At 37.2% G+C, this 23,675-nt stretch overlaps 1 protein-coding gene across 3 annotated transcripts in view; it reads left to right on the top strand.

The window, feature by feature from the left end:
- Positions 1–23,675, top strand: part of LOC129754924 (diacylglycerol kinase eta-like) — a 453,200-nt gene that overhangs the window by 361,076 nt on the left and 68,449 nt on the right. For all 3 annotated transcript variants that reach the window (XM_055751191.1, XM_055751192.1, XM_055751193.1), the window contains 4 exons: positions 6,455–6,535; positions 14,803–14,954; positions 15,184–15,379; positions 15,458–15,955. In XM_055751191.1, coding sequence (XP_055607166.1) covers positions 6,455–6,535; positions 14,803–14,954; positions 15,184–15,379; positions 15,458–15,955 — 927 coding nt within the window. The remainder of the gene's footprint in view (positions 1–6,454; positions 6,536–14,802; positions 14,955–15,183; positions 15,380–15,457; positions 15,956–23,675) is intronic.

Below are 23,675 nucleotides of genomic sequence, written 5' to 3'. Positions count from 1 at the left end.
TTCAGCATAACTGGGAAACTAATCAAGTAAATGGAACCAAATTTGATATGGGAAGGTATTTAAATACGAGAAATGTTACTATGATATCTTGAGAACCCTTTGTTTGTCCAGTGGCAAAATTCTAAGGGGAGATGATGCTTCCATACAATTATTTACATCTTATCCAGCAAGTGAAACCAAATTAGGCTTGGGAGGGTATTTGAGTACGACTATAGTATACCTATATATAAAATTTGGTATATGAGGGTTTTTGGGGCCGGAGATGGTTTCTATAATACTTTCCAACCGCTCCGACTAAAAGGGAGAGGCTCCCATACAAAATTACCACAAAACATGGTACAATCTATTAATTTTTTAAGCAATTTCCATTAAATTATCTACAAAAACAAATTTTGACATCATTGGATTTTTTTTTTTTTTTTTTTTTTTTTTTTTTTAAATATGTCTTTATTAGTCTTTTAATCATTACATTTAAGTTACATTATTAAAGTTAAATTAAAGTGTTCAGATCAATTATGATCTGTTCAACTCTTTGATACAGTTAATTTTAAACATTGTTTATTTGATTTAAATTTGCTTAAGCAATAAATAATTTGATTTATAGGAGAATATCCTGTTGAGCAAAAAAAAAATGTATAAACTTAATCCTAAATCCTAAAAACTAACTTAATTGTAAAGAGAACGAATCTCTGCGATGGAAGACTGCATCGATTTGCCTCTGAAGTTGGAGATGATGTTGTTGGCCATCTCTCCGATCGATTCTATGCCTGCAATCCGATGAAGATCTTCGGTGCTGTGCCAAGGTGGAAGCCGCAAAATCATTTTCAGAACCTTGTTCTGAATCCTCTGGATGGCTTTCTTCCTCGTCGCGCAGCAGCTAGACCAAATCGGAACTGCATACATTATCGCTGGTCGAAAGACCTGTTTGTAGATTAACATCTTATTTCGCAGACACAACCTGGATTTCCTGTTGATGAGAGAATAAAGAGATTTAGTGTATTTATTACATTTAGATTGAATATCTTCAATGTGATTTTTAAAAGTAAGATTCCGATCAAGTGTGAGTCCCAAGTACTTCACGTGATCAGACCATTCTAAAGAAACCCCATTAAAAGTTATGGAATGATTTTCATTAGGTTTTAAAAAATTTGCTCTTGGCTTATGGGGAAATAAAATAAGTTGAGTTTTGGAAGCGTTAGGAGAAATTTTCCACATTTTCAAGTAATTCAAAAAGGAATTTAAATTTTGTTGCAATCTACTGCGTACCACCCGTAAATTTCGACCTTTGGCTGAAAGCAAAGTATCATCAGCAAATAATCTTCTACCTTTTCCTTCTGGTACATCAGGAAGATCAGAAGTAAAAATATTGTATAAGATTGGCCCAAGTATACTACCCTGAGGGACACCAGCTCTAATGGGTGTCCTTTCAGAGCATGAATTTTGATAGCTTACTTGTAAGGTTCGGCTAGTCAAATAATTTTGAATAATTTTGGTGAGATATACAGGAAAATCAAATCGAGCTAATTTAGCTACTAAACCTTTGTGCCAAACACTGTCAAAAGCTTTTTCAATATCAAGAAGAGCAACACCAGTTGAATAACCTTCAGATTTGCTAGCGTTAATCATATTAGTTACACTCAAAAGTTGATGTGTAGTAGAATGTCCATGACGAAAACCAAATTGTTCATCAGGGAAAACAGAGTTCTGATTAATGTGAATCATCATTCTATTCAAAATAACTCTCTCAAATAGTTTACTTAAAGAAGGAAGCAAACTAATTGGTCGATAACTTGAAGGCTCTGAAGCACTTTTTCCAGGTTTCAAAATTGGAGTTACTTTGGCATTTTTCCATTTATTGGGAAAATAAGCCAAGTGAAAACATTTGTTGAAGATTTTAACTAAAAAATTTAAAGTGCTTTCAGGCAACTTTTTAATAAGAATATAAAAAATCCCATCTTCCCCCGGAGCTTTCATATTTTTAAATTTTTTGAAAATCAATTTAAGTTCATCAATATTTGTCTCACAAGAACTTTCAAACACATTTTGCTTTGAAAGAATATCATCAAATTCTAGGGAAATTTGAGCGTCAATAGGACTAACAACGTTTAAATTAAAATCATGAGCAGACTCAAATTGTTGGGCTAATTTTTGAGCTTTTTCTGAATTAGTTAAAAGAAGTTTATCCCCATCTTTCAAAGTAGGAATTGGCTTCTGGGGCTTTTTCAGAATTTTAGTTAATTTCCAAAATGGCTTTGAGTAGGGTTTTATGTCCTCTACTGCTTTAGCAAAATTTTCATTACGAATGAAATTTAAACGACGTTTGATCTCTTTTTGAAGGTCGCAATAAATAAATTTTAAAAAAAGGATCCCTAGTACGTTGATATTGGCGTCGACGAATGTTTTTCAGTCGTATCAAAAACTGAAGATCATCATCAATTAAAGGTTGATTAAATTTATGTTTAACTTTAGGTATTGAAGCGGCTTTAGCATTGACTATTGAAGTTGTAAAATTTTCTACAGCCAAATCAATATCTTCTATTGAATTCAGTGGAACGTTTACATCTAAATTACGTTCAATAAAATTCATATATCGCTCCCAGTTAGCCTTTTGAAAGTTAAAAGTTGATTTTAAAGGGTTTTCAATGGGACTTTGGGATAAAGAAAATGTTACTGGAAGGTGGTCTGAATCGAGGTCCGCATGAGTAACTAATTGACTACAATGCTCGCCTAAATCCGTTAGAACCAAATCAATTGTGGAGGGATTTCTAATTGAAGAAAAACAAGTATGCCCATTAGGATATTCAACAGTATAATAACCTGCAGAGCAATCATTAAACAAAATATTCCCATTAGAATTTGATGAAATATTATTCCAAGATCGGTGTTTTGCATTAAAGTCACCAATAATAAAAAATTTAGATTTATTTCTGGTGAGTTTTTGTAAATCTCCCTTCAAAAAATTTTTCTGTTCACCGCTGCATTGAAAAGGCAAGTATGCGGCAACAATTATAATTTTCCCCATAGAAGTTTCTAATTCAATTCCAATTGTTTCTAAGACTTTTGTATTGAAAGAAGGAAGAAGTCTAAATTTGAGACGACTATTGATGACAATAGCTACACCCCCACCTTGTCGATCAAGTCGATCATTTCGTAAAATTTTAAAGAAAGCATTGCTTTTCAAGTTATTGTCTGGCTTTAAAAAAGTTTCAGTGATGGCAGCAATATGTATGTTTTGAGTTTTCAAAAATAAAAAGAATTCATCTTGGTTAGCCAGCAAAGATCTAGCGTTCCAATTCATAATATTTAAACATCTATTTGGATCCATGAGGGAATCGTAGAGTCATAATAATTTTGTTAGCATAATTAAAAGAAGTTTGGAAAGCTTCAAACATTGAATTTGCTTTCAACATAAGTTGCATCATTTCCATTAAATTTTGATGCAAAAATTTTAATTTTTCCTCAGTAATCTCACCCAAATCAACAAAATTGTTAGGATCAGAAAATGAAGGAGAAGAACAAGTATTTGAATTTCGGGGATTTTCCCAAGCCTTCGCATGAACGTTGAGACTTGGTTTTTTCCCATTTTTATTAGTTAAACCTGAAGAGGGAAACCCATTTTCAACCACCTCTGAGAACGATAAACAACGAGTCTGTGGCGCAGAATCAGCCCAGGTAACATTAAAATCACTTCGGGTATTACCCAGCCGTGATTCCAATGTAGGCCGAGGCTGAATGCGAACAGGCAGGTTGTTTGCCGGTCTGACGTGTGAAGACGAAAAAGAGGAAGGAGGAGAAGAAACTTTTCTGGAAACTTTGGGATTTTTCCTAGAAGCAACAATTTTTGCCCTAACGGGACAGTCTAGAGAATTCGAGGAATGATTACCTGCGCAATTCGCACACTTAAAAAATTCTGTTTTTGGCTTATCACCACCAAAAAGGCATTTAGATTTTTCATGATCGAATGAGCCGCAAAACATGCATCTGGCATTCATTCTACAATTTTTAGTGCCATGACAAAAAGCTTGACAACGACGACATTGCGTAATATTTTGAAGAAAATTGGTAGAAGATTTTCGAAAAGGTTCGAATTTGACTCGACAATGAAACATAAGACGAGCCTTTTCAAGAATTTGCAAATTATTAACCTGATCCTTTTTAAAATGGATCAAATAAAGTTCAGGAGCAAAACCAACACTACTGGTATTATTCGTGTTGGTTCTTTTCCTCATTTGAATTACTTGAATTGGAGAAAAACCTAACAAAGAATTTAATTCAGCTGTGATCTCATCCGGTGTCTGATCGCCAGTGAGACCACGAAGTACAACTTTAAATGGACGATCACTTCTAGTGTCGTACGTAAAAAATTGGTGTTTTTTATTATTCAAATAATTTAAAACCTTTTGAAAATCATTAAAAGATTCCGCCAATATACGAGCAGTTCCCCTTCGACCGATCTGAAAAGAAATCTTCACATCCTTGACGGAAGTGACGATTTCTTTTCGAAAGGCATTGAAGTCAGGAATCGTGACCGTTATTGGTGGAATCTTTTCGTTTTTAAGAGTATAAGAAGAAGAAGGTTTCTTAGTACTCTTATCAGAATTAAATATGAATATTTCCTCATCACCGATGTTATGAAGGACATCGAATGAGTTGGAAATTTCAACTTTTTTGGGCGATGGACCTGAATTAGGCTCAGCAATTCGTTTCCTACCGGCCCTTGAGCCAGCCGATGACTTCCCCATGCTGGAAAGAAAAGAGAAAATATGAATAAAAGAAAATGAAAATAATCTTAGCACTGAAAAGTGCTGATTGAAATACAGGTAAGGAAAAAATAAATAATGTAAAATGTTCCTGCAGGTACACAGCAACGATACGATGCTCCGGCGTACGTGTTGACGGCTCAACGGTACAGATGGAAGTCCTGACATCATTGGATGGTTTATCGTATTGTTGGACAAGTTTTGACATATTAAGATAATTCATTGTACTGAAATCCCCTGCCAATCTTGGGAGGGGAGGGTTTCATATAATATTAATTAAAATATGACACAATAAAAACAATTTTCGGAAACTTCTGAACCGATCAATGTGAAATTTTATGAGTAGCCGTTTTAAAGACTGGGAAGGATTTCCAAAATACTTTCGAACCTCTCTAAATCCAAAAAGAGAGGGCCCCATACAATTTTTTTTTATTTATACATTTTGAACAATTTTCAGAAACAACTGAACCAATCAATGTGAAATTTGGTGTGTAGCCGTTTTCAAGACCAGGAATGGTTTCTATAATACTATTGAACCTCTCCAAATCCAAAGAGAGAGGCGTCAAGTATAATATTAACAAAAAATTGACGCAATTCGAACAATTTTCGGAAACTACTAGACTGATCATTGTGAAATTGAGTGTGGAGTCACTTTAAAGACCGGGAATGGTTTTCTTTAATACTTGCAAAACCCTTAAAATCCGAAGAACGGGGTCTTCCATACAAAATTAATGAAAAATTGACAAAATTTCAACAATCCTCGAAGAATGTTTGTTAAAAAAGGATAAACGTAAGTGTGTTGCATAATGAGATGATATATTAAATTAACAAAAAAAATTTAACTTAATTTGATTATATATTGTATTGAGATTTCAATTTTTATGAACGAAAGCTCTCATATTCAATAAGTGTTTTAGTGTTTTCATAAAGTTTAACACACTTTTTGATTATAGAAAAATTTGCCTGTATTTAAATACACCTCACGCTTCAAAAAGGGGCGACTTTTATTAAACATTTAATTTATGGTATTGAAGATCCCTCCTATTTTTTTTTCTAAAGGGTGGCTTCTTTAATCTTAATACATGGAAGGGGTGGCAAAGCACACCGGGACAGCTAGTTCTAAATATATTTAGTGCAGTGATTATGTATATCTATCAAATAATTCAATTTTCCACTTACAAATATCCAGCCTTGGAAGATTTTTTTTCTTGTTTGCAAAATCACTGTAGAATAATAAATGTGTCAGTCCTCTGTTGCCTAATTGCTTCATCGACATACCAAGAAATGAGCTGGTTGGCCCGATTCTCTGGAATTTGAAACCATTTTATTATGTTGCCGCTTTGATCTTTGTAAAATATTCTTGCAAAAGTAAGATACTTGCTCTGAAAATCGATAAATGAATCAAAAATATTTTTAATCACTCGAAATGTTTTTTCAAACATGAAAATAACCTTGAACAAATAAAAAACAATAGTAAACGTATCAGATGGACGATGCTTACTCATCTAACAACACCATTAGGATTAAATATCAGAGCCAAGAGCTAATCAAAGAGACCCAACCTGAATCCTCATTCAATATCGGCAATCCTATCAACAAACAAGAAGTCCTCCTTCAGCACAAATTGATGATTAAATAAGCAGTGTGATCTCACTAAGACCATCTTCTGTTGTTCTCTTCCCTTCTATTTGCAGAGTGAGCTTTTCGATGAAATCGACCTCTCCAACCTGTGTTTTGCCGAGTGCAGTACCAAGAATGCGAACCACAGCTTTCAGGTGAGTAAATGAGTAACCAAACCACAATCACGTCTCTCGGTTTCGATAATTAAGAATAGATGATAGGTTTTTGTTTTGTTTTTCAAGACAATGAGGCTAAGGTTCCTAAGAAATGGAAAGCCTTAATTGAAATACACCTTCACAGAAGTTTTATTGATTACCTTTGTCACTGGGTTTTGAATATTCATCTGGATGATCGTGACCTCATTTTTTATTGTCCGCCATTCGACTTCAACGGTTGATTTTGATTAATGATCTTATACCGAATAACTGGTAGCAATGACATTAAGATAAATCGAAATGAATAATTAATATTGAATAAATTACTTTTTGCAACATGGTCCGAATTGCAAATGTGGACAAGTAACGCCAGCTGTTAAGAACCATTTTTCATAAATAATGACTCCCTTAAACCGAAATGAATTTTCGGATTCCACTTATTCCGATTTGCATTAAAGTTCAACCCGCAGATACTTGAATTCGATTTAGCTAATGTATCTAACGGGTCTGATTGAAACGGTGGTGTTGCTATTATACTGCCAACTTTTCACCAAAGCAAAGGAGCTGCCAAGTTTCCATCCATCCGTCTCGGGCACACACCGAACATGAATAAGTGAGTGAAAAAAACAACCTAAGCACAAGTTATTCATTTATGGAGCAAACTGTGCTGAATGAGACAGAGAGATACAGAAGCAGAAGCAGAAGTTTCTTCGGCTGTCGGTGGGTGAATACCATATTCAATCTTCCAGGATGAGAATTTCAGGAGGCAAGATGTTGGCTCCTGTCGTTGCCAGCTACAGCCTTTTTGTGTAGCTCCTTTGCATGTTTACATTATACCGATTGAATAATTGATGGCTCTTGATTCGAACCGCTGCTGTTGGTACCGTCAAGAGGGTTTTGTTTGGACGCGTTTCTCGCAAAAAAGGTTCCGTCGACTTTAAGAGTCAGACATGTTTATTTTCCTCGAAATTTTGACGAAAAACAAGAGCTTGTAGTGGACTTGACACCTAGTTGACGCACAATGTCACTCTATTAAAAAATTTGAAGGTTGTCAAAATTAGAATACTTGCTAAGTTCGTAAAACAATGTAATTAATCAGGGAATCCCAGCAATCGCTTCTGATGTTGTTCGTTGATCGAACGTCTGAACAAAGTTTTTTTTTAAACACGAGGTTCTTCGACTTTCACAGTTAGTAGGCCAGGAGTGAGCGGGACTTTCAATGAGTTTGTTAACAAATATAAGATTATTTGCTCAGCTTTTCTGTGGTTTGTTTGTAAACAAACTCCATGAGTTCTGCAGTTGCATAGCCTAAATAGCCAAAATGGCTGAATCGGGAATTTGATATTCGGTAACACCTCCTATATATACACACCTTGGTCTGAGCCTTGAAAACATCAGGAGTGCCATTAAACGAAAATGACTACCAAAGAAAGTGATCCTTCTCATCGAAGCCCAGTTCGAATAAAGGTATTGAACTAAGATGTTTTTGCCTGCTTGAGTTGAATATTCCGGTCTAGCTTTGACCAATGATAGTTCCATGTTAATGGGTTGTGGGTTGTTAATGGTTATGGGTTATGGACGTATTTTGCAGCAAACCAGTTCAAAACCATCATTCCATAATCTTTGATGAAAATTGGAAGTCTAAGGCAGACTACTCGTTAGAGGAAACGTGATCGAATTTTGATTCCACTTTTCTAAACACACCAAACCAGTTGTAAGGCATAGGTCATTTTAAATTTGGACACACAGTGTATTTTACCACCACCAGCGCTCCTAGAGGTTGATTTGGAATGTTTTGACAGTTCTTTGTTTTGGAACGTTTCCTCTATCAGTGCTTAAAATTTCATTACGATTCGTTTTGTTTCAAAAAAGTTACACGTGATGGAAGCCCCGAAACGAAAATTAATTTTGGACACCCACGCAGCGTTCTCAAACGTGTCTATGAAATGCATATTATGGATCGGAGGGTTCATACAAAGCGTCATAGTGGAATTAAGGATCGGAAATTGCATTTGAAGGTGTTGAGAACGCTCAAGGCAAACCCAGGGTAGTCGAATTATGACATCACCAAAAAATTCAATGGCGACCAGTGAACCGTCAGAAGGATTTGTCTGCGAAGAAATACGATCTTATTAGGCAAATACAAAATACACGAGCGAATAATATTTATCACTTCGTTCATGAACACAAGCAGAACTTCATGCGAATTTTGGTAATCTATTGTGCTTTTAAATTGAAAACTATCTAGTCAAAGGCAATCATACACGGAAAATAATAAAAAGGTAAAATTTACCAAGATAGCCAAGGTAAACGATCGTGAAAGCCAAAAAGGTAGCTTCTACCTCTTCGAGGTGAAACTCACCTCACAGCGAGGTAAAATTTACCTGAATCGAGGTTGGAAAAAAGGTACAATTCACCGAGGAAAAAAGTGATTCCAAAAAGGTAAATCTTACCTCGTAGCGAGGTGAAGTTCACCTGTATTGAGCTGAATAAAAAAGTATAATTCACCTAGAAAAAAAAGGTAAAACCAAATAAGGTAAAACTTACCTCGTAGCGAGGTGAAGTTGACCTGGATTGAGCTAAACAAAACGGTACAATTCTTCTCGAAAAAAAGTGATTATTAGCCGAACCCGTTTATTGAGGTTAAGCTGTTTTGTCATTCAGGAATAAGTTTTGCTTTGTGCATAATATGTGAAAATCGGAATAGAATGGTAAGTGTTTTCTTAGATATCATTTTGTTGTGCTGGTTCTCGTCATAATACATTGCTTTTGCTTCAGATCGACCCATAGAGCTTATAGATGTATTCCACGTCATCCTCCAGCCGTAAAAGCCGAACCTGACCGGATTAGCCGAACAGAGGAGGTCATGCATGTACGCAACGCAGGAGTATTCAGCGGCCATGGCGGATCGGAAGAACGCGAAGCCGAATTACCAGTCCCTATTTATCTCCAATAAATATAATTTTTGATAGAATTTTGTTTTTTTTTTATTCTTATTGAAGAAACCAATCAAACCAACCAGCATTTACCTTTTAAATCAGTAAATGGGAAAACGGTATTATTTACTATTTTGCTAGGTGAATGCGAAAAAGGTAAAATATACCTTTTTGCTAGGTGAATTGAAAAAAGGTATAATTTACCTTTTTGCTAGGTGAATGAAAAAAAGGTAAAATTTACCTCGAAAGAGGGGTGGAAAAAATTCACCTCGCAAAAAGGTAAATTTTACCTTTTTTTATTTTCCGTGTACAGTAATGATACTACCACAAACAAACAGACAGGACACTCTGAAAAAAATCCTATGAATTTGTCGCAAAACGATTGCTCTGCCATCTGTTGCCTACCAAAATTTACAATTTTCACTTGAGCATAGCGCAAGATTCGTTTCAACTAAATCATCTAAAATTTATTTTGATCGGAATTGCAAAACTCAAATAAAAAAAAGGAATTTATACAGATATAGCCGTACCAGTGTTAAGTGGTTTTCCATCGGTTGAATATATCTGAAATTGATTTTAAAATGTACCTTAGAATCTAAGGCTTAGATCGCTTCGAATGCTTTGAGTGGCAGCTAAAAACCTTCCAATAGGCGATTGGACAACTTCCCAGCATTATTGGAGGACCAAGACCGTGAAAAATAGCATGACTCAAATGCTTTGAACGCCATTTTAAATAAATTTCGTGTAGAAAATAGATTAACAATATGTATGTATGTATATCATAGGACAATTTTGATTTTTCCAAAACCTGAATAAATATGTAATAAGTCATGTACGAGTCTTGAATATGTTTTTTTTTTCTTAAAACTACTTTTATGGTTTAGAAATTTGGTCCCTTATCAAATCCTGGATTCCCAATAAAAAACATCATTTATTGAAAAAAAATTAAAAACCTTTTTATTAAAGAGCATGAAACTCACAATTTTACAAATAACTAAAATTATGCAGAGTAAATTTTTCAATAAGGTTTATCAAAAGTTTAATTTGAAAGAATTTTCACATGACAGCAAACAAACATTAAAAGGTTTTTCTCCTGAAAAGCCGACAGCTTCACTTATGTAGTTATTTTCTTCTCCACAAGCCTTCCCGTGACTGTTTAGACATCCTCTTCGATATTTGAACCGAATAGCTTGTATTTTTTGTTGGGGCATTTTTGACATTACTAGCACGATATCGCAAATCTGGATTGTTCCAATTCCAACAGACAGCGAATAACAGTACGAAGATCGCTATATAAAGTAAGATAATTAGCTCTTGTAAAATGGAAAATTATACAATAAATAAATTTAATTTTAAGGTCCACTGAGGAGCGAAACGCCAAAAGTAGCTCGAAACGTTTGGACCAACTGGCAAGTATTTTCGTTTTAATTTTCGCCGAAAAAAGTCGATGAAAACAACAAACAATTATTAAATTTTAACGATATTGGAGACCGTAGAGAAGGAAGGCTTCCACGATCGAAAATCTTTCATTCGAATGCAGTGCCTCTGGTGCCTAGCTTATTAAGAGCTAAAACACTTTGCGAAGAATGTAAATCGAGTGTCCTGTCTGTTTGTCTGTGTTACAACATTCAACTTCCATTAATTTTGAGCAGCAGACAATTAAACAATATCATATGTTACTGCATCATTCACGCACACTTCAACCACTGACCACACTGACATGACACTTAGAACAAAACTTCAACCATTTTCTATCTAAATTTTTGTTGTCAGATTTTGCAGGTTCGCAATACCGACGGTAAGTGTCGAACCTGAAACATTTGACAAAAAATTCCTTGTAGGAAAAATGGTCCTGTTTAGCCCGATTTTATGGTACAAATTACGTGTTTTATTTTTAAAGTTGGGTGGCATTTCTTAACTGGGATAGCATTTCTTTAAATCGATCGATGCGCACTCTGGATTCGACATTGCGTACTGTTGGAAAAATTATCCAGAAAACGAAATCGAGTGTCCAGTCAGTATGGTCAGTGCTTCAACAGTATCACTGGCTTTAGGAGGTAACTTTTTGAAAATACCGTAAATGTAAATAAACTAAACCCTCCTTAGTGCAAAAGCTATCTATGATGTAGCTTCTTCGATTTTGAATTGAACAGAACCTTCAATTGAAACAAATTATCACTAAGGCCCTCTTATTTGGCGCACCATAAGCGAGACGAGAAAACAAAACCGACCGCTCGACGAAGACTGAAAAAAGAAGGCGTTTTCTTTGTGCGGTGTGCCTCTAAAACGGGCGATAAGAATAATGTGAAATTTGGTACCCGAGCCAAAAGTTTGTACATACCTATTACTGAATCCTCCGACTTTAGGGAGGAGGAGTTCCTATATAAAAATGTTTAAAACATGATCAGTTGATTTTTATAGAAATTCACCCCTCTCGCTTAGAAAACCGGGGCACTCCCTTACAATATTCATTGTAAAAACGACAGAACTCAAACAATTGTCATGTGTTGTTCATGAAATACAAAAGCATAATTGAAACACCTTTGAATTCAAACATGTTGCAAGTGAATTTCATGAAACTTGGTCTGCAAACAAGTTGTGACCAAGGTTGCCGAAAAAAATTCTGTGTTTTTAATAAAAAAAATTCTGTTTTTCTGTGATTTTACCCAAAAATTCTGTGATGGTTGTCTGTGATACTATTTCCTTTAATTTCATTGAAAAATCGTGATAAATTGGGTCTTTTTTTTACATTTTAGTTGGGTATATTCAATCAACATCACCAATCTCATCATTCTTTTCTAATTCAAGGTAAGAAATCTATATTTTATATTGGCCAAAAAAATTATAATATTGGAAATCAATTAAAAATTAAAAAATTCTGTGAAATCTGTGAATATTTCAAAATTCTGTGTTCTGTGACACAGATTCTGTGATGAAAGTTTGCTCAAAATTCTGTGAAATTACATATTTTTCTGTGATTTCGGCAACCTTGGTTGTGACATATCTAGAAAAGTTATGGTAACTATTGAAAGACCTCTTCCTTTTCAAAAGTGGCCGCGGGGTGGATTAAGCAACAACAAAAATTCAATAATTTTTACCAAATTTAGTACGCAATCATCTTTTCTGATAAATTGCCATGATTTATTATACCAAAAAGCACTTTCAATACAGGATATAAATTCGATGAATATTACAATACAACTTCATTCAATTCAATTTATTTTTTTTATGTTTGGTACAGAAGCAGTTTCTGACATATCCAGAAAATCTAAAACTAGATCCGCTTTGAAATAGTTTGACCCTGAGTAAATGAAAAAGGGTACAACGCACTAATTAATTTAATTTGACTGAAAACTTCGAAGTTAGACAAAAATTAAATGTATTTTGCTGATATCATTTTTTTAAGATCTTAAAAATAAAATTGACAAATTTTAAAATTCTTTGACAAAACTATTCGATTTCTTAAATAAACGGTAAAACGAAGTTAACTGGATCAGCTATTTAGTACAAATAATTATTTGTTACGTACAGTCAAACGGGGCATCATGCAAAAGCAGACAATTGTATATTACAACACTCATTCAATTATTATTATTTCAATATACTGTAATAAGATTATCATTGAATGATAACAAATTGATGATGACATAGTTTTTAATATCGTGAAAAAGGTTTTGAAAGTTTTTGATACTTTTAAAAAATTTAAAAAATCAAGCAATATATGTACAAATTTTTAAATTTTTCGATGACGTAAAAAATTTTACCCAGTATGACTGATTGGCTTAATGATATCACCTACAAACTTTATATTGCTTTCATTATCCTATTCCAACATTGTTGGTGTAAAAATATTTTTCGGACAATCACCAAATTTTTTAAAATATATATTTTTATAATTCAGTTACCTTTCTGGGGCAAAATGCAAAGAAATGTAAAACAGAACTAAACATCATAAATCTCGATTCCATATGCTAGGATATGATTGATTTGCATTATGCGTTTATTAACTTTAAAATTTCATCCATCCTATGATTTATTTTCATATTAAGCTAATAGAATATTTTGTAGTATTTTTTACCCCTAAATATATGCTGCAAATTTGCGCTTTTTCTTTTAAATCTTTTTTGACAGAAAAAAATGTTAAATTTAATCGAACAAATCCAAAAATTACTGCAATGTTTTATGCGTAATGACATCAAAATGTATCAAAAACTGTAAATTTTCAAACGTTTTCATTCGATTTTTCATTAATAACAGAGTTTGTTGCAACTTACCCCGTTTTCTAAGTAGGGTGAAAATCGCATGTTTTTGTAAATTTAAAAATGACTGGTGAAACCAATAATTTTTCTGACTACGTCAATTTGGTGTCCCATCAACTTTGAAACTTTTAATGTACAAGAGGTATGATTGTCTGTGGACACTTTAGAAATGGAACACTTTCTTTTGCTGATAGCTCATTTACTGGTGATCGGACATTCAAAATTTTACAGCATTTTGCTACCTGTGAAAAGTTCTATCCGACCTATTTTTTCAAAATTTGAAATTTACACACTCTTGAGATTTTTACGATGAAAGAAGTAAAGAAGAAAATATTTTGCAAAATTTACTTCAAAATCCGTCGTTATCAAATTGATAGCTGACAAAATCGTTGTTTTATTAAATGAATTACGCTGTGTGAGTAGTTGAAAGTATGCAAACACTGTCAAAAATGTCCACAAAGTCAAAATTAAGCATTAGAGTAAAGCACATGATCGGCAACTACGGTTAAGAATCATAAGGAAAGTAAAGTCTCATACTATCAATAAGTAATAAAGATTTTAAAGCTTTTTACATTTTTTTTTATGCAAACATAGGTAGTAAGTGTGTATCTTTAAAAAAATAAAAAAGTGCAATGTAGAATTATTTAATTTCCATTGGATCAATTCATCCTGGTCCGAACTTCCTCGCATGAACGGTACCAAACTTAATTTATGCAGTAGTACCAGGAAATCCTAGGCACGACTTGTCGAATAGCAAGCTTTCCGATGTTTCGTGAAACAATCAAATTTGTTGTTGATAACACAATGAAGAAAACCGTTTCAATTAAATTAAAATGACACATTCATCGCTTGTACTACCGAGAAACAAACTTTTGCCGAAGAGTCCCCTTTTTCTCCTAGGTTGGACCTAACTTTACGGAATTGGAACATCTTATATTTTTAATAAGGCTATTCCGAATGTTGCCACTGATTGGACTGTTGAAAACAAGCTTCCCCTCACCTATTTTGAAATTGAGCTTCAACTTTATCTATAAAAAAAAGATTTTAATTTTTTTGATTTATCTTATTCCAGTTAATAACACCGACCCGCTCGCTTGTGCTGTGTGCTGAGAATCGTCGCGAGATGGAAGACTGGTTGCACGCCTTGAAGGCCGCCTCCTCCAGGGAGTTCTTCGAACCGGGCCCTCCGGATCAGCATGATTTCCTCTCTGGACATCACAATTGGTAAGTACATATACGATTATTACTAATCATGACTGAATCTTTAAACCTTTTCGCTTAAATCAATTTATCCTGGAAACTGAAAAAACCAGCAATCAATCAAAAAACGCTTAGCTAAATCCTTCAAATCTCCATAAGAGAATAGCCAAATTTCCCACATTGTTCTTAGCTTCCCATTCATGGGAACCGTTTTATCAACGGTTATTTTTCTTTCTCGGTGTGATTTTCACAGGTACGCGACTTCCCACGCCCGGCCAACCTACTGCAACGTGTGCCGCGAAGCGCTTTCCGGCGTAACCTCTCACGGATTATCCTGCGAAGTCTGCAAATGCAAGGTGCACAAACGATGTGCCGCCAAAGCAATATCCAACTGCAAATGGACCACCCTCGCTTCGGTCGGGAAGGACATCATCGAGGATCTGGACGGGGTAAGTGTTGACTCTGGCAGGAGAAGTTAGTCCAAGCAAATAATTCAATCAACGGGGATTTTTTTTCCTCTTACGCAGAACATCGTTATGCCGCACCAGTGGATGGAAGGAAACCTGCCGGTGTCCTCCAAGTGCATGGTCTGCGACAAAACTTGCGGTTCGGTGATGCGCCTGCAGGACTGGCGCTGTCTCTGGTGCCGCTCGACTGTCCACACCGCCTGTCGACCCCAGGCTCAGGTGGGTTGCCCCCTCGGACCGGCAAGGGTTTCCGTCGTTCCGCCCACCTCGCTCCATTCCATCGGCATCGATGACGCGTGGGACGTTTGCAAACCGCACGGAAGCTTCTCGCCACTGCTGGTATTCGTAAATTCTAAATCCGGTGACAATCAGGGCGTCAAATTTTTGCGACGCTTCAAGCAGCTGCTCAATCCGGCCCAGGTGTTCGATCTGATCTCGACCGGTCCCGGGCTCGGGTTGCGGCTGTTCCGACACTTCGACCCGTTCCGGATACTGATCTGCTCCGGGGACGGATCCGTCGGATGGGTGCTCAGCGAAATCGATCAATTAAATATGCAGGTGAGTTTTTAAAAGATCATTATTTGTTCGAATAAATAATCTATTTAAGGTGATTTGTCGATCGTTGCATACCTAAGTTCATGATTTTGGTTTTTATGCTGTATTTTAATCATTTCAACCGAATTCACTCGTTTTTTTGTCGATTGCACTCATTATGCATGGTCAACAATATCCAAAAGTTCAAGTGTTCGTAAAAAAAAATGTGGAAAATCATTTGAAACAGCTGGTCTGTGCCCAATAGTTGCACAGGCAAATTTTATGTTGTGCCTCATGTTGTCTCATTTTTTTTTCCAATGGTTGCATATTTTAAAAATCTTTTTAAGGCTCAACCACCATATGGTCAACAAGACTGATATTTGTTACGGAAGCTTATTATGAAAATTTTCAGCTCAAATGAAATCTAATTCGAAGACGGCCCCTTTTGAGGGAGTCTTCCATATAAACCGTCCCATGCCCAATGGAAAAATTCGGAAAATACACGAAGCCGCCGGTTCGAGAGTCTGGAAAAGAATTTCGAACACGTTGAAATTATCTCAGAAACTCAAATCTGTCGCTTAATTTAACCGAGCCATCTGAGTGAAGTGTTATTTGACCTTTCTTTATATGTATGTACTACCAACATCAAATTTTGTGTCATTCAAATCCATTTAATGAACTGAAAGGTATTAAAAACTTTTTTTTTAACGTGCCTATTACAGATGAAAGTCGCTTGACAAGCGAACGGTAGACAATGTGCAATGTGCATGTCGAGACCCCATACACTTAACCTTCGGGTAGTGGTCATATCACCTCTTCTCTACCTCCCCGTGGTGCTAGCTGGGGTGCAAGCAACCTTAGCGGAAATCGGGTACCCAACCACGGTGGATGCTTTGGTCGTATGCAGTAGGGGGCTTCGTACGCGTCTGTTCTCCATGTCAGGAGCGGCGTGCGGAGTGCAACAACGTCCTGGTGGTGTTTGGGACCCGAAACAGCAACATCACGACGGTCCTCCTGCGAGATAGTGGGGTTAGCTGCGGGTCTTGCGAGCCACTACAAAAAACATAAGCAACGAACAACGATCAACAAATTTCGGATGGAAATCGGCAAAGACCCACGCGACGAAAAGGGACTAGCGATTGGAAACTTGGAACATGGAACTGCCGATCTCTAAACTTTGTGGGCAGTACCGACGTGCTCTCCAACGAATTTAAGAGCCGCAAATTCGACATCGTAGCGCTGCAGGAAGGGCTCCACGATACGAACGTACCCAGATGGTCGTGCCATCTACCAGAGCTGCGGCAACACACATGAGCTTGGAACAGCTTTTATAGTGATGGGAAAGATGCAAAAGCGCGTGATCGGGTGGTGGCCGATCAACTCACGAATGTGCCGTTTGAGAATCAAGGGCCGGTTCTTAAACATCAGCATCATCAACGTGCACAGTTCTCACCTCGGAAGTAGCGGTGACGCAAAGATGAAATTTACGCGCAGCTGGAGCGTGAATACGACCGTTGCCCAAAACGTGATATCAAGATCGTCATCGGGGATTATAATGCTCAGGTCGGCCAGGAGGAGGAATTTAAACCGACAATTGGAAGGTTCAGTGCTCACCAGCTGACCAACGAAAACGGCCTCAGAGTTATAGAGTCCGAATTTTCCAGGAGAAAAAGCGCCGCCTGGAGGAGGAGGAGCTCCAGGAGCTGGAGCAGCTGCATCGTTCCCGAGAAACACGAAAGTTCTATCATAAACTCAACGCATCCCGCAAAGGCTTCGTGCCGCAAGCCGAAATGTGCCGGGATAAGGACGGGGGCATCCTGACGGACAATCGTGAGGTGATCAAAAGGTGGAAGCAGCACTTCGATGAACACCTGAACGGCGCACATGCAGGAGATCAAGACGGTGGGGGAAGGTACATCGCCGATGATCGCCCAATGATGAGTGAAGTTAAGGAAGCCATTCACCAGCTGAATAGAAATAAGTCGGCTGGGGAAGTTGGCATCGCAGCTGAACTCATCAAAATGGGCCCGCACAAGTTGGCCAATTGCCTTTACCGGTTGATAGTCCGGATCTGGGACATAGAACAGCTACCGGAAGAGTGGAAGGAGGGGGTAATATGCCCCATCTACAAGAAGGGCGACAAATTGGACTGTGAGAACTACCGAGCGATCACTGTCCTCAATGCCGCCTACAAAGTGTTGTCCCGAATCCTACTCCGCCGACTAACGCCACAAGCAAACAGATTCGTGGGAAGTCATCAGGCCGGCTTCATGGAGGGACGGTCAACGACGGACCAGATATTCACAAATCCTTCAAAAATAACAAGAACACCAAGTCCCTACGCACCATCTATTCATCGACTTCAAAGCCGCTTACGACACGATCGACCGTAACGAGTTATGGAAAATCATGGACGAGAACGGCTTTTCTGGGAAGCTGATCAGACTGATCAAGGCGACGATGGATGGAACGCCGTGCTGTATGCGGATTTCGGGTGAATTGTCGAGTTCATTCGAATCGCGCAGGGGTCCTCTACAAGGTGATGGTCTATCCTGCATGATGTTCAACGTGGCGCTAGAAGGTGTTATTCGACGAGCGGTGGGCGAAATGCGGGGCACGATTTCCAACAGATCCAGTCAGCTTATCTGCTTTGCCGATGACATTGATATAGTCGGCAGATCATCTGCGGCGGTGGAGGAGTTCTACCGCAAACTGAAACGCGAAGCAGGAAGGATTGGGTTCATGATTAATACGTCCAAGACGAAGTACATGCTGGCCTGCGGATCCGAGACCAACCGACCGGAGATAGTAGAAGTGTCTATCTCGGCTCACTGGTGACCGCAGACAATGACACCAGCCGTGAGATCCGGAGGCGAATTATCAGCGGAAGTCGTGCCTACTATGGACTCCACAAGCAACTGCGGTCGAGAAGACTTAGCCCTCGCACGAAGTGCAACCTGTATATGACGCTCATTAGCCCGCTTGTTCTCTACGGGCACGAGACATGGATACTGCTCGAGGAGGACCTGCGTACACTCGGAGTATTCGAGCGACGAGTGTTAAGAACCATCTTTGGCGGCGTACAGGAGAACGGAGTGTGGAGGCGAAGGATGAACCACGAGCTCGCGCGACTCTACGACGAACCCAGTATCCAGAAGGTGGTGAAAGCTGGCCAGATACGCTGGGCGGGACATGTTGCGCGAATGCCGGACGACTGTCCTGCAAAACAGGTGTTCGCTATGAATTCGGTTTTCATTGATTCCAAAGACAGGAGATCCTGAAAGTTTAGATAATTATAGACCTATTAGTCAACTAAATACAGACTATAAAATATTTACTAAAATATTGTATAACAGAATGAACCTGTTTTTGCCTGATATTATTGGTCCAGGACAAGCAGCCTGCATGCCAGACCGGTCGTGTATTGGTAATCTAAAGGAGGTGAGAAAATTGCTTGTCAGCGCTAATGATTCGAGGCGTTTCAAGGGTTTTTAGATGAGCCTTGATTATAAAATAGCCTTTGACAACGTTAACCACAGCTACTTATGGGCAGTTCTTAGAAAATACGCTTTTCTGGAACAATTAATAAAATGTTTGGAAACATTGTACAACAAAGCAACATCTAGGATTATATTCAACGATCATCTTACGGAAGAAATTCAAATCAAATCGTCAGTGAGACAGGGCTGCCCTTTAAGCATGTTGCTGTTCGCAATTTACATTGAGCCATTGATTCGTAAAATCTACGACAGCATTCAAGGGATTACGACTTACGGTCGTAACTTGAAGATAATCGCTTACGCTGATGATCTTAACATTTTTGTAAGAAGCACCGAAGAATTTGATTTGATATTTCAAATCATTAACTCTTTCAACGCGTATGCAAACATTGAAATCAATACTCTTAAGTCTAGTTTCATGAGATTTAATCATTGTGTTGGAGGTCCACATCAAATTCAGGAGTCAAATCAGATAACTATCCTTGGAATGCAGATCACCCATAAATGGACAGATATGGTCAACCTGAACTACAATCGCTTGATAAGGAATATGTCACATCGCCTGTATCTACATGGAAGTAGAAGAATGAATCTTTTAGAATGTGTATGGTTCTTAAATTCTTTTGTTCTTTCCAAAGTTTGGTATTTAGCGCAAATTATTCCCCCTAGTAATCGACATCTAGCGGAAATGAAGATAATGATTGGAAAATACCTTTGGCGTGGAATGATGTTCAAAACAATCCGTGATCAGCTTTACCTACCGTGCGAGGAAGGCGGTTTGAATTTAATTGATCCAGAAGCCAAATCGAAACCACTGTTTATAAATAATTTGATAAGAAATGATGATGAAGCTTATTTACCTGAACACCCACAAATTAACAGATTTTGTCGAAATACTAGGGAATGGATTGTGGAGGCAAGGAGAATCAAGGAAATTTCTCAGCTTGATACATCGAACAAAATTTACTGGAACTTCATCAATGGAAAATCGATAAAACCTTCGCCCATGGATCGTTTCCCGGATATGAAATGGAAAGAAATATGGATAAATTCCAACTCTAAATTGATATCCAACACCGATCGATCGACTATGTTTATGCTCTTCAACGATCTTATTCCAAATAAAGGAAAATTAAGAGCTTACAACATCGGGAACCTACAAGATAGCAATTGCTCAGAATGCTCACAGGAAGACAGCAACGAACACAGAATAAAAAATGCACCACTTCGAAAGAAATATGGAATTGGCTAGAAAATGTTCTGAGAACAAATTTAAATTTGACCATTGATAAACCTGAAGACTTGTTAAGTGTGAGGTTAAATAGTAGCGATAAATCCTTGAAAACAGGCGTATGGTTGGTTATTCGAACGATTAGTTTTATAATCAGAAGATACCCTAACAGTAGCATGTTTGAGTTGAGGAAAGATATTATTGAATGGAGATGGAAGAATAAGGAGCAAGTTTTAAAAGAATTAGGAAATTGGTTATTTTTAATCTTTTAAATGTATTTGTAGTGTGAACTTGTTATTTCTTAGTTTTAATAAAAATGTTTTAAACCTTAAAAAAAAATCCGGTAGGAGCAAGACGAGCGGGGACGCAACGAGCGAGGTGGTTAAACCAAGTGGAGCGTGATCTGGCGAACGTGGGGTGCCCGAGGAATTGGAGAACGGTTGCCATGGACCGAGTGAATTTTAGGAATTATGTTCGTCAAGTTATGTCGTGAGACGGAATACTATGTAAATAAAATAAAAATAACGTTTCAAGGTTTGGAGAGCATACACGGATAATAACATGCTTTTTCCAAATAGAAATGACGATAACAAGAAAATGGGATTAAGTCTCCCCATTCTCCTCTAAAAAAAAGTAGAAGTACGATAAATTTGATTAGTTTTTTTCGGTGTTAATTTTTTTCCTGCTTTCACGGGGCAGAAAACCGACATTCCACTACTCATAGTCGTAAATAACACTCTCGTCTGTGCCGCAATTCATATCAGGGCAAACGTGACGGTGCCACCTTTCCAGAAAGACTTTCTCCTCCAGACACCTGACTTTCCCAATCGCCTGGCCCTCTACGTCAAGCACAATTATGGACACATTTACATGGCTTTCCTGGTTTTTCCACCCGGATTCCGGTGTAAAAGTTCATCAGACCGAAAGGGTTTTCCATCTAACAGCCCATTCAAACATATGAGTTTAGCTTTCTTTTTCTTCGCTCATCTGGGCTATTCATTTCACCTTTGCCGAGACACGAATATGGAATGGCGGCAGCACCGTATCATGCCGTTCATGGAGTGGAGCAAGCACACAATCACCACGTGTGTGGTAAATTTGCGACTCTATAGAGCTTATGTTCGGGTCCAGGACTTCCAGCAGAAGTCCCTATAGAAGCATCAGACCAGCTAGGAAGTCCCGGATCGTTTTTTTTCTCTCTCCCTTGAAGCCTACAACTCGAATCTGCTTGCTACCTACTCGGTGGGCCGCAGAAATTCATACCGAGAACAACTTTATGCATGATGATGGCTTGCTTCGAACAAATATCTCGTCGAATGTAGAGAGCCCTGGATGAATGTTAAATATGATGCGCGTTTCCAAGTATCTCCGGGATTAAACGCCCGGCACCAGTTTATGGAAGGTGCGGATTCAATAAGAGAAACAATCGTTGCGAATCTTCTCATTCGGCCCAGTTGTTTTCTTGTCTAGCTACTCTTGTTTGGCTTTCCAGCGAAATGTGAACCAAACCGAAAGAATTTTAACGAGAGTGTGAACTTTGGTTTGTCGGCTGAGATGAGTTTTGTTCGTGGAAAGGAACATTTTTAATTAAAATGTTCCACGTTAAATAGGAACAAAAATTCCTACAAACTAAAAGTAGGAATTAACTTCTGTTATACTTGTTTTGTTTCCATGTGAAATTGATATCTAAGTTGTTTGTGATACTGCCACTCAATTTGTGCCAATAAATATATCCAAATAAACTAGAAGTAAAGATTAGTTGTGATTATAGGAGTGTATGAATATATGAGAAATGTCTTTAAAGAAATCATCTCCCGGCAGCTATTTTTTATCAACGAACATAAAAAATCGAACAGTTCTCTTGACCATCTCGGTAAAATAATCGGGAACGTTGACTGTTTGAATTTGTAAGCCCCTTTTTGTTTATGCTATCCGAAAGCCCCAGAAGAAGGGTCTCCCAAACAGATTATTGTTGATTTTTCTTAACATCATGAAGGCAATGTTTAATCACGTTTCACTCTCAATGTATAATGTGATAACATTATTTTAAAAGCTTCAAAAATCTTTCATTAATTCTCAAAGTTTTGGTTAAAACAATTATAATACAGATCAACTTCTGTACAGCTTACCAGAAAAGTTACTGCGCTGAATGAAGAAGAAAATTTGTCCAGGGTTTCATTTTATGTGAGACGGTTATTCACATTCATCCCACTGGACATACATTTTGAGTTAATTTTATTTTCAGTGTGTATCAGGTGAATTCTCCGTTGACACATTCCACCGTGACGTGAAATTGCTTTTCCGTACTTTTCTGCACTGTTATCATTCTAGAAGTCAAACATGTTGAAAAAATAACCCACAATTTGATACAAGTAGCTTTTTGATAAAACAACAACGAACGAAGCTATGCTTATTTAAAGTTGTGACGTGAATTCACTCAGTTTAAACAGAACAGGGTAGTTGACTGAATTCACGTCACAAAATATAAAGTTATACTTAACCATTCTTTAGAGCCTTCAAATTTTATGCGCACTTTCAAAAACGATATTTTGTTTTTCCGACAATCATAAATTTTCAGTATCCGCATCTAACTTTTTCTTTATTTGGATTGGCACTTGAATAGCAACATATTGCGTTAAAATTACTACTGTCTTCATTTAAAGATTCACCAAAAATAAATATTTTCTTTCAATATTTTTGTAATTTTATTTGAAAATAATAAACTTATTAAAAAATCAACTAAATTATGCTCGATTTCTAAAAATCCGACCATCTGGAGGGTCAAAACAGCTTTCAGAGCATATTTTCCATATAAAATTTTACAAAAAAATCAATTTTGTGACGTGAATTCACTCATTCGCGCTGTTGTAGCTCAGCTGGATTCCGACCGATTTCTATAAAATTTAGTGTTTTATCATTCTTATTATCATTTTTCTCTCTTATAAGGCTATGATCATTTAGTATCCGGGCACTTTATTTCGGTCATAGCTACGTTATTAGAGCTCGGATATGC

The sequence above is a fragment of the Uranotaenia lowii genome, chromosome 3 (genome assembly GCF_029784155.1).
Source record: "Uranotaenia lowii strain MFRU-FL chromosome 3, ASM2978415v1, whole genome shotgun sequence".
NCBI classification, from domain to species: domain Eukaryota; kingdom Metazoa; phylum Arthropoda; class Insecta; order Diptera; family Culicidae; genus Uranotaenia; species Uranotaenia lowii.
The sequence above is the reverse complement of the archived record's forward strand: the minus strand, read 5'-3'. Positions and strand labels throughout refer to the sequence as shown.